Below are 11,405 nucleotides of genomic sequence, written 5' to 3'. Positions count from 1 at the left end.
GGTCAGCTCCTCCTCGTCCAGATATTTCAGGCGCGTGCACTCCACGTGCGTGTGATATATATATATATATATATATATATATATATATATATATATACACATACATACATACACACACACACGTGCGTGCGAACATCTGTGTGACTATGAAAAAGCTCTCACTGTTTTTGCTGATCAACAGCTTTCAAACTGCATCTTTCTACTCTAAAATCTGGCAGATTGACTGGCCCAGAACCACAGCTGGCTTAACGTTCCAATCCTAACTGGACCCCATCCCCCACCCCCAGAGCTATTAAAGGGAAATTATCCACAGAGAGCAGAACTGTAAACATATTTATCTGCTATTTTGATCCGGGAGTCTCCAGGCTGACCTCTGCCGGACGGTAGAGGAACTGCAGCAACATCAACTAATAAAAACAAACTATAAAGCAGGGGTAGGCAACCTTTCTGATGGCGAGTGCCATTTAAAATTTCCTCAGAAGTCAGTGTGCCATATGATTGCATTAGCAATAAATTTAATAACGCTCTATATGAACAGTTACACATTATATAGAACCACTTTATAGAATTATATTTGTTTGCAAATGTTGGCAGCTATCAGCGAATAGTTATCAACTATTTTGAAACAAAAAAAAGACACTTTTTATTCATAACAAGAACTCCATAACAGCAAATGAACTGTACAACAGAAAATACAAATGCTATTTATGGTCTCCTCACAACAATGATAAGAAAAATAAACTGGGCCAATATGGTATGTTTGTTAATACAGAGACACACATGTTAATGTGATCTCTGGTCTCCCACTCAGAGACACAGGTCTCCGAGTGTCCAGCATTCAGACGGCTACCTGAGGACACTCATGTGAGAGAAAATCTGCTCACACAGATATGTAGAGCCAAATACTGTCAATAAGGCCTCTGCAGTGTTCTGAAGACAGTTAAACTTGTCAGGTAGTGATGTCCAGCAGGTGAAAATGCAAGCTCCATGAACACGCACAGCTGTGGATTCCAGCTGCTTCGATGTCGCATTAACTGGCATTAACTCAGCCAGTTAATGCGAGACAAATCTAGCTGCTCATTAAAGATTTCTGGTTTGATCAGAAAATAAAACATTGGTCCATACACCTGAAAGTCCCAAAAATGCATTGTGTCTCGAGTCTATGGATGCATTTTGACTAAAGACCGGCCCCCCAGATATTAAAGCCATAAAGCCTTTGAATGAAAACAAACGCTGTTGTGACAGTGATGTACACTGTCTTGTTGGTAAATGTATGATTTCTATTCATTTTACGTCAGATAAAAACTTTGGTTGTAAGCTTCAGATAATTATTTAATAACAGCCAGACATTTTAAATGAGAATAAGAAAGTACTTCTTTGTGCCCCCCTTTCCCTGTTAATGCCCTACCTGGCCCCCTGGCAACACTTTGCTAGATCCGCCCCTGCACAGTTACCAGCTGTCAGCTACACAGAAAAGGATCCTGGTGTTATTTGTCTCTCAGAAACAGCTCATAACTTCCCTTCAACTCATTCATGTCGCCTAAAAGGTAAACCTGTTTCTCCATCACCTGTTCAGCTCTGATGATTCAGTAAGGACATCTGGTTTCATCTTCATGTTTCCCTCTCACCAGATATACAAACCGATATCATGACCAGCAGCTTTACAGCTGTGGCTCCAGCAAACATCAACTGATACTAGAAATTAATATTAAATACATTCTAACAAGAGCTGACCAAGCTTAAACGTGCTGCTGTTGTTTAGCGCGACATCCGGCGGTTTCCTCTTTCTGGCGCAAAGTGGGCGATAAACAAACAAGAGAGAAAAGCCGATCAGCTGATCATTGATCAGTTTCATGATTGAAGTAGCAACAGGAGAGAGAGGGGGGAGAATGAGAGGAGAAGATGATGCAGCTGTGCAGCAAAGACACAGAATAACTCCAGCTTTGTGTCTTTTTCCATCCTGGCTGAAGTCCGGGACAAACTGTGTTCCTTCTCAGCTCAACACGAAACGCGTAATAATTTCTCTGAATGCGAGACGATTCCGTTTGTACGGGACAGTTGGCAACTCTACTAACCTTATGAATAAAGTTCACGATCGATAAAATCATAGCACCCGCCCAGCTGTATAGAAACTCCGTCATGCTAGCTAGTACGCAGTACAAGTTATTGTAACTGACTGTAAAAAGTCAGCACAACGAAAATAAACTCCACCTAAACTTGGTTTATATCTGACCCAGATAGACTGCAGGTCATAACTTCTTACCTGAAGTTTAGTTCACCTGACGCTCCGACCGGCGGCTGCCTCGGGTCTCTCCTCCTCCTGCCTCCCCTTCCCTCATCCACCTGCTAGTCTTCACCACTTGTTAATTTTACTGAATCTGTGGAAGCTCCGCCATAGCCACCACCAAACAACTGAGTTATTTTTACACACCGACCAGCGTCTGGCCAATCCACCACCCAAAAAAAAAAAAAAAAAAAAAAAATCATCGGGCCACCGAGCAAATGCCCTTATGCCCGATGGCCAGTCCAGCTATGGTCGTGCGTGCCATCAGTTAACCCTTCGCGTGCCAACGGTGGCACGCGTGCCTAGGGTTGCACCCCTGCTATAAAGCAATGATGTGAACTGACTGTGGTTTTCTGCTTGGAAACATGCGGATAGTCTTTGTACGCTGACTTCAGAGACACAGATTTAATGAATAAACGGCACTACGTGGCAGCCTGAAGTTCTCACCCACCAGATGTTTACAGCTGTGAAATAACAACAACGCACCAGCTGATTTACCAAAACATCGCTTTATTGGACTCTTCATTTTAACATGTCACACGACACAAACCAACACACACACACACGCACGCAAACCAACACAACACAAACCAACACACACAGACACACACTCACAAACAATACATTCTGGCTTTCTATGGAGGTCAAATGAGACTCATCTAATTTGGCTCCAACAGGCATCCACAGTTGTAGTCCAACAACCCATCCTGTTTGTAGTTTTAAATGAGTGAGAGGGGAGCATGGCCTCATGGGAAATAATTTCAGCTCTGGGAAAAATCTGCATATAATGGAAGGAGACAAAAAGACCTGGTTTACAAACTCAGCTATTCCAAGTATAATCCCAGATTAACCAACTATAAAACCTGGGTTAGTATCTGTGCTCTGACAGAAAGACTCATTAATTATTCTGACTAGTTTAAAATGTCAGGATTAACTGCACTGAGTCTGAATAACAAAGACTAGTTTTGGGGATTAAAATGACAGTTTAAATGTGGAGTCACGATGTGAGCATTAATCTTGACTTTAGTGGCAGAGACTGTGGTTTTTTTAGGCTTAGAGTGAACCCAGGTTTTATTTCTCTCAGAGCTGACATCACTTCCTCCACACGGCTTTAAATCCTCAGTGTCCGATGATCAGCAGTTTGCTGTTGGTGACCTCTGACCTCAGCCGCCTCGAATGTCGGTTACAAGGCGGTGTGTCTATTTGTGGCGGCTGCCCCTCCTCTTCATGGCCGCTGTGCACTGAGGGCAGTACCACTTCCCCTTCGGAGCCTCCGTCAGCCCAACGCAGCCGTAGTGGAACCACTCAATCGGACACTGAGGACATACACAGACACGGTCAGCACATACACACACAGACACACGTTTCCGTGGGAAACGGGTCAGAACCTGAAGGTAAAAGACTCACATCTGTGTTGTCACAGCCGACCATCTCTCCATAAGAAACCTGAAACACAGAAGAGGAGTCACCATCAGTCTATGGGGCCTCGTCAGTGATTGGTCCATCAGCGAACCTGATGTGTGCGTGTATGTGTGTACCTGGTTACAGATGCAGTATCGGGGCTCGTTGGGGTCGTAGGTCCAGTCCACCTGATTGTTGGCCTCGGCTTCGGGCAGCACTGATGCCTGCTGGGAGAGCTCCTGAGCGAGCGCCGATGACGAAGAACAGGACGACAGTGAGGAGGAGGACGATGACGAAGACGACTGATGGTTGGAAGACTTAATGCTGCTCCTGTAAAAAGGAAGAAGAGTAAGTGTTTATCCATTCTGAGCGCTGGAGGCAAGCAGCCAAGATGGTGGTCTTACTTGGACTTGCGTCCTCGAGAGTCGGAGGTGGTGCTGGGGGTGAGGGTCTGGGTGAGGGTGGAGGCGAGGGCGGAGGAGGAGTATCCGGCAGTACTGTCCCGGGACAGAGCAAAGTCCCTGCCCAGCTGGAAGTCGTTGTTTTTGATGGCCTCATAGCTTGCTTTGAGGCTGGATGTCCGCCGGCCCTCCTTCATCTGCTCACATGGATACATCAGCAGTAAAATGTTTAGGTCAGTAACACAGACAAGCACATCCGGTAGCCAGATGTCAGATTTTCTACCATCCTTCAGTCCTTGAACTAACCAAATGTGATTCAACATGTCTGATTTAAAAATTCTTTGACCTGCTCATCTCAGACTGATAGTTACTTGAAACTTCAGGTTTGAGTTATACTGGAAACCCAACTAACACAGCAAAGAAGCACAGTTGAGGCACTGATGATGATGAACAGAATGTCTGCATATGACTTCAGAGGTGATGGAGATGGACCAGCTGCTCATGCTGTGAATGTGTTCTCTGTGGAACAAATGTTTCTGGACGCTGTCGCTTTTTTCAAAGAACTTTTAAAAGATTTTAACTGATCCAAAATGACAAGCTTGGCCTTCAGGTGTAATCACCTGAGAAACTCCACCCCTTCTCTAACTGGATGTTCTCTCACCTGAGCTGTGGCCTGTACCGCCTGGGCAGCAGCCATGGTGATGGCGCCGGCTCCAGCTCCAGCTCCGGGCCCTGAAGACAGCGAGCTCAGGTTGTAGGCCATAGGCTGGGAGGAGTTGACGCTGTACGCATTGTTGGTAGACGAGGACGTGCTGTTGGTACGGCAGCCTGCCGAGGACACACGTGTGAGACAGGCAACACATGGCAGGCGAGGGTCAGAGTACTCCGGTGAGGGTCGTGGCTCTTACCTGGCGTGTTCTCTTTGGAGGCATCTGATGTGAGCGTGGACAGCAGAGCTTCAGACTTGAACTTCTTCTCTGGAACATGTTCTGTGGTGTGGTGGCTCGGAGCGCTATATTTTCTCTCTGAGAGCACACAAACATGCGGTTAGCTGACACTTCCTGTTTCAAACTGAAAACAGCCTAAAGACGGACACAATACCATCACCAAGTCCCGCCCCAAATTCGTCTGAGCTTCACACTGCTTGGATCTGACACCATGTTTCTGTTTGCTGCTGTTGCCATAGTGAACAGTGGCATGGCCAAGAGTGGGTGATTTCAGTCGGTTAAATCAGTGTGGACGACTCAGAGAGGCTCATTGTGCTGATGTCACGACTCACGCGTCAACTCAAATGACCCCAAATGACCTCAGCATGTAAGGTCTAACGAGAACAAGTATCGTGACGCTAAACTTTTAAAAGCTGCTAACAACAGCACGAGGACAAAGCTGGACAATGAAGTTAGTGTGGTCTAAGACCCGGGTTATCACTGCAGTTCAGGTTCAATTCAATTCAATTTTATCTATATAGTGCCAAATCACAACAACAGTCGCCTCAAGGCGCTTTATATTGTACAGTAGATCCTACAATAATACATACAGAGAAAAACCCAACGATCATATGACCCCCTATGAGCAAGCACTTTGGCGACAGTGGGAAGGAAAAACTCCCTTTTAACAGGAAGAAACCTCCAGCAAAACCAGGCTCAGGGAGGGGCGGCCATCTGCTGCGACCGGTTAGGGTGAGAGAAGGAAAACAGGAAAACAGGTTGATGCGTGATGTGTGACATCAGCAACTGGGAACACCTCCGCCTCGTTTACGTCATTGATTAAGTGGTTAATCAGTACGGATCAGGAAAGATGTGGGCGCTGATCCAGGCAGCAGACAATAAACAGATGTGGTGTTGGCGTGTACTCACTCTCTGTGGCGGCGTGTGAGTGAACGTGGTGGTTGTTGACAGGCTGAGACGGGCTGTCCATCTCCAACGATCCTGAGCACAGATATGGGACAGGAAGTCAGGCACACGTGACAGGAAGTCTAACATTCCCCTGCCGGATAGAACCAAAGAGCTACTCACGTCTCTCAAGGATCTCAGTGATGCCGGCGTTGTCAGCCTCCAGCTCCATCTTGAACTTGGCCAGTTCCTGGTCCAGTTTACGCAGGTGTCGATCCACCTGAGACACAGAGGATCAACGAGGTCAACAACGAAAACCAATTTTAAACCAATCAAGCAGCTTTTCTGTGACACATAAAGAATCTTTAAGTGTTGGGCTGATGGATGTGTTAATAATCTCACAGATGCCCCCAAAAGTTGATTCTGTTCATCTGGACGTAGCATTTTCAGTGGGAGAAATGTTTCGTCACTCATTCAAGTGACTTCTTCAGTCTCAGCTGACTGCAGGTTTCCCCAATCTCATAAACAGTACATTCACATAATGACTGAAACTAACACCACTGAAGGAACAATGGGTTGGAAGGTCAGTTCCTTGATCATTAATATGCAAATTCTCATAGATCAGTCGTTGTTGATTAGGGGTGCAACGGATCAAAAATCTCACGGTTCGGATAGGATCACGGTTTTAAAGTCACGGATCGGATCAATTTTCGGATCAGCAAAAATAGAAAAAAAAAGACAAAAATTCTACTCGCCGTTTACTTATTTAAGTATTTTTTGCCTATTAAAAAACATTCAACTGAAGACTCATTCCACGCACTTATATAAAAACAAATTAAGGTGCAATATGGACATTATGGACCATGCTGGGCAGCCTCTGCATCATCTGCACATGGCCATAAACAACCAGAGGAGTCTGTTCAGTGACAGGTTGCTTCTCCCAAAGTCAAGGACCAGCAGACTTAAAAAGTCCTTTGTCCCACACGCCATCAAACTGTTTAACTCCTCGCTGGAGGGGAAACGGGGACAGAGGAGGGGGGAACAAGTAGCTGTAGTGCCTTTTCACTGTGCAATAGTTTTTGTTAATATCCAACGGTGCAATAGACTCACAATACTTGAAATGTGCCGTTCCCTTGTATCCTTATTCCTATTTATTCTATTTATCCCTTTTGTATACTCTGTATTTATATATGTGTAAACATTGTATATTTCTGCTCACATTCTGCAACTTCTGTGGGTGCTGTGCTACTGGAAACTGAATTTCCCGGAGGAACCCACCCGAGAAATAAATAAAGTTTCATCTAATCTAATGTAATCTATAGGGCAGTGCAGGGCTTTGTATCTACCTCTCCGCTGTGATATAACGGGCGGTCACGGTCACGTGGCTTTCCGTTGCCCTGGAGCTCCACCCATTTGTAGTTGGAGCAACAGAAGATGTCTGGGACAGTTCAGCCATAACTTTAAACTTCTCCTGCTCATACATGCTTGGAAGGATCTTGTCACTGAAGTGGACGCGCAACGAGATATCATAGCGTGGCTCAAGCACGTTCATCACAGTTTAAACCTTGTTTTGCACAACAGACGACGGCCTCCCGTCTGCAGCTAAACACCCCATTAGCTTTTAGCTTTAGCCCGGTCGGACTGGGCAGCAAAGGGCTGCTTAAATGCCGCAAACTCCTCTGCTCCGCTACTTGGACCGCTAGCGCTACCGCTTGACAGACTGACGACGCGCACCATACACATACTTTTTTTTCTTTTTCGAATCTTCGGATCACGTGCGTACCGAACTGTGGAGTGGGATCGGTTCGGATTTTGGATAAACCGTGATCCGTTGCACCCCTATTGTTGATCATTCTCATTGATCAACAACGACTGATCAAATCTCACAGATGAGTGATCGATGTAACCAATCAGTGATTTATAAGTGAAGGGTCTGAGTTTAGCTGGTATCATTCAGTGATAGTGACAATGCTCTCAGACTGCAGGATAAGTAACTCCTTGTGGTTTTTTAGTGGCTCTTCAAGGCTCTTTCTGCCATCTAGTGGCGGCTGTGTGGAATAACTGAGGGTTCCTCAGATTTCTACATGTTAAAGCCGTTTAAGCCTAAATGTGCACCTTTACCATTCTGTGATCACCTGAGTGACACCTGAAGGAAACCTTTACTCACCAGGTCATAGATCTGATTGGCCAGCTGGACTTTCTCATCTGCATCTTCCAGAGCTTTGTAGTAATCCTAAGAACACACGCAGGTTTAACCCAAGATCCACACACACACGCACAGAAACAAGAAGAATCCGCCACCTCTGACCTTTTTAATGACCTCCATCTGCTCCTCCCTCCACTCTGGTTTGTTCTTCTTGGCGTTTACAAAGAACTCAATGACCTTCTGCTCCAGCTGATCCGTGGCATCTGAAGGAACAAACAGGAAACAACGTGAGAAAATGCAGCACTCAGCATTTTAACATCACGTGTGTAAAGTCTGAGTGCGGCCCTCCCTCAGGTGTTTCCTCTCTGGTGAACTGCAGACTTATTCTGAGCCTGGAGATCACCTTTGGACTGTAGCTGTAATGAAATCAGAGCTGAGGACTCACCTGGCCCACACTCCCTCATGTGATTTGTTTCTGAGTGTTTCCTGCCAGCTGAAACCTGCAGCAGTGAGTGTGCCATGTGTGGATAATATTTGTCAGATTTTGTTGATTACTGATTGGATATGCTCTCTGACCTGACCTGCTTCAATGGTGCAGTATAAATAAAGTTTGATTTTAACTTTATTTCTCCAGCTCTCACTCAGTGAGTGCTCCTGTTATGTCACAGATCTGTGTCTCTGAACCAATGTGATTAAAACTGAAGTGGTTTCATCATCACTTTAAAGTTATATAGAGTCTGTGCATTTTTAAGACCAACTGAAAACGCCCACGGACCGAGGCTGACAACTTCACACAGCTCAGTCTGCTGATCCTAAAGACCAATAAATAACCTGAAAACCACCAGGATCTAATATAAGAGCAGAATTATGCTCTAATGAAAATGAAAAAAATTGTGTAAAAAGCATTTGCAGCAACAAAACCATAGTATTCCAGAAACACGCTTTGCTAATTACGATGAGCGCATCCGCCATTACCTACCTGAAACCAGAAGTGGCATCATCTTCGCGGAAAATGTAGTTTTTTTTTCCTATAGGGCATTTACAAAGATATGCTGGTGGTTTTAAAATTCATGTTTATGGCTTTCTGTACAGTTTCTGGGATGCTTAGAACTCAAATTACACTGCTGGAAATAGTTTATGTTGATGCACATGCTGTTTTTTGCAAATTTGCATTACAATATTTACTTTTGTTTTTCCTACAGTATATAAAAATTTGTGTATGTCAAAAATAAAACTATGAATACACTCAAAATAAATTTCCTGTGGTTGGAAACTATTTTGTGCAACTTTTTTGCATTTACAGTTTTGAGGGATATACCCCTGAAATTTCTCTAACTAGAAATATGTGTAAAAAAACAACAACAAAAAAACAAAAACAATTGTACATTCTTTTGTAGTTTATTGCACTTTTTTGCAATTCATGTAGTTACTATAGCAACTTGAAATACTCACAAAAAATGGCACTACAGCATCTAAAAATATGAAGATAAGCTCTGGCAGACTTGGTTTTATGGTAGGTCTTAAAGGGTTAATATCCTGAGGTTTAAACAGATAGAAAAATGACAGCAAAGTGTCCAGCAATACTGGACCTGTATTTATTTGGTATTGGATCAATACTGAAATCTGCAGTATCACACAGCACTAGCGCCCAGCACAGGCTCATTCAGAGTATCCCTAACACTGATTTATTATTACACCTTTCAGAGTCGCGTTTATAACACTGTTACAACATTGTTCTTTTTTTTCTGGCTGCACACACAAACGTTTAGAAAGTGGTTTAATTTATCTAAGTCTAAGTCCAATTAAATTTGTGTCAGTGATTGAAACAAAATATTTTAGAGGAAATGATTACTATTTTAATAATCCTTCATTTTAAATTTCAGTTCAAAATTAATTTTGTTCAGCAACTTAATTTACCAAAACATATTTTACTAAAACCTTTTTTTTTTTAAATTTAAACTTAACCCCCCCCCAAATATTTACAGAAATCCTGTTAAATAATCTCAGTTTAGACCAAATATAACTGATTATTTTTTTTATTTATAAAGTGTTAAAATGATGATCAGGACCTCATGTGAGCGTCTAACAGCGATAATCATTTTAAAGTTGCTTTATTAGCAACTTTACTTTTCATGTGCATGAATGTGAACTTTCGGATCGGCAGTGTTAAAGGGGAGGGGTCCCTGTAGGTAGGTGAATGTGACCCTGCAGGTGGATGCTGTGCTGCAGTCTCATGCTGGTATCTACTGGGTTTCAGCCCGTTAGCCGCCTGTGCTAACATGTGCTAATTAAGTAAGCGCAGCTCGGGCGTTCATCGGCGCCGGGACGCGACTCTGTTGCTTGGACAGTCCCAGCAGGGCTGCCACTATGTGTGCATTCCGCAGCACGCGTGTCCCCGGTGTGGTGTGGCCGGTGTGTGGCGCCGTTGGCGGCGGGGTTGTACGTACTCTGAACCTGCAGGTCCATCTCCCTCATTTCCGTAAACCTGTCGCGGAGATCCATGGGTAGCTGCTCGATCACTGCCAGGAGAAGAAAAGGCGGTTACCTGCTAGCACGGCTAGGCTAACTGCCGGAGCCGACCTAGCCGGTAAATAACACATATTTAACGCGCAGCAGAGCCCTGTCACACCGCCGCCGCTTCGTTGCAGTCCCATACTCACTCTCCAGGTAGTCCTCCAGGTACAGCATCGTGTTTAATTTAAGCTTTCAGCCGTTTTCTCCGACAATTCTCTGCTTTCAATATGGCGCCGCCTGCCAACGTCTGCCCAGAAAAAATACCCAGAAAAAAGGAGGTCATGGATGCTGACGCAAACGTCTGCCTGCGCTCTGATTGGTTCAAATACAGGCAGGCGTTGACAGGACAGATGCATCATGGGAATTGTATTTGTATTTACATTTATTTACGTCTTTTAGGCAGTACAGTAATCCTTTATTTATTTATTTATTTGCAAATAAAAAGCAAGAGGGTTGTTTTTCTCAAGCCTTGTAAAATATTTCATTTCGACTGCACATTTACACAAAGCTTTGGGACATTTTTTTACCTGAAAAATTGCATTAATGACCAGCTGAAAATTATATTTACTTTTCTACAAAAATATGTGGACAGAAACAACTAAAGAGATAGTAAGAATATATCCATCTCACCACCATTTCTGTTCAGATATGTTTGTTCATGTATTAAATATTAGATTTGTGCGTTGTGGTACTAATTTAACACATTTAAAGTATGTGGACAAACAGTATAAGCTGTATGGTAACTTCTGTCCACATTCGCTTGTGTTTTCACACATGTTCGGCTGTTAATTAAACATATCCCACTTCATGTGACTATAATTATTCAT

The 11,405-nt window shown here is 43.9% G+C and overlaps 1 protein-coding gene across 1 annotated transcript; it reads right to left on the bottom strand.

Moving 5' to 3' along the window:
* Positions 1-2,774: 2,774 nt before the first annotated feature.
* Positions 2,775-10,884, bottom strand: ing3 (inhibitor of growth family, member 3). The gene is made up of 12 exons (XM_003448750.5): positions 10,725-10,884; positions 10,512-10,583; positions 8,227-8,327; positions 8,086-8,151; positions 6,102-6,198; positions 5,943-6,014; positions 4,995-5,111; positions 4,748-4,914; positions 4,090-4,283; positions 3,823-4,015; positions 3,692-3,730; positions 2,775-3,600 (listed from the first exon to the last, which is right to left on the bottom strand). The coding sequence occupies exons 1-12, from the start codon at positions 10,750-10,752 to the stop codon at positions 3,484-3,486; spliced, it is 1,263 nt and encodes a 420-aa protein (XP_003448798.1). The 5' UTR covers positions 10,753-10,884; the 3' UTR covers positions 2,775-3,483.
* Positions 10,885-11,405: the final 521 nt, after the last annotated feature.

The sequence above is a fragment of the Oreochromis niloticus genome, linkage group LG17 (genome assembly GCF_001858045.2).
Source record: "Oreochromis niloticus isolate F11D_XX linkage group LG17, O_niloticus_UMD_NMBU, whole genome shotgun sequence".
In the NCBI taxonomy this organism is placed as follows: Eukaryota; Metazoa; Chordata; class Actinopteri; order Cichliformes; family Cichlidae; genus Oreochromis; species Oreochromis niloticus.
The sequence above is the reverse complement of the archived record's forward strand: the minus strand, read 5'-3'. Positions and strand labels throughout refer to the sequence as shown.

Excerpts from the sequence above, each read along its gene's own strand:
- ing3 (XM_003448750.5), bottom strand. The coding sequence starts at position 10,752 with ATGCTGTACCTGGAGGACTACCTGGAGA. Across the intron at positions 6,015-6,101 it reads CACTGAGATCCTTGAGAGAC|GATCGTTGGAGATGGACAGC; the intron begins GTGAGTAGCTCT and ends ATCTGTGCTCAG. Across the intron at positions 5,112-5,942 it reads CTCACACGCCGCCACAGAGA|AGAGAAAATATAGCGCTCCG; the intron begins GTGAGTACACGC and ends GTGTGCTCTCAG.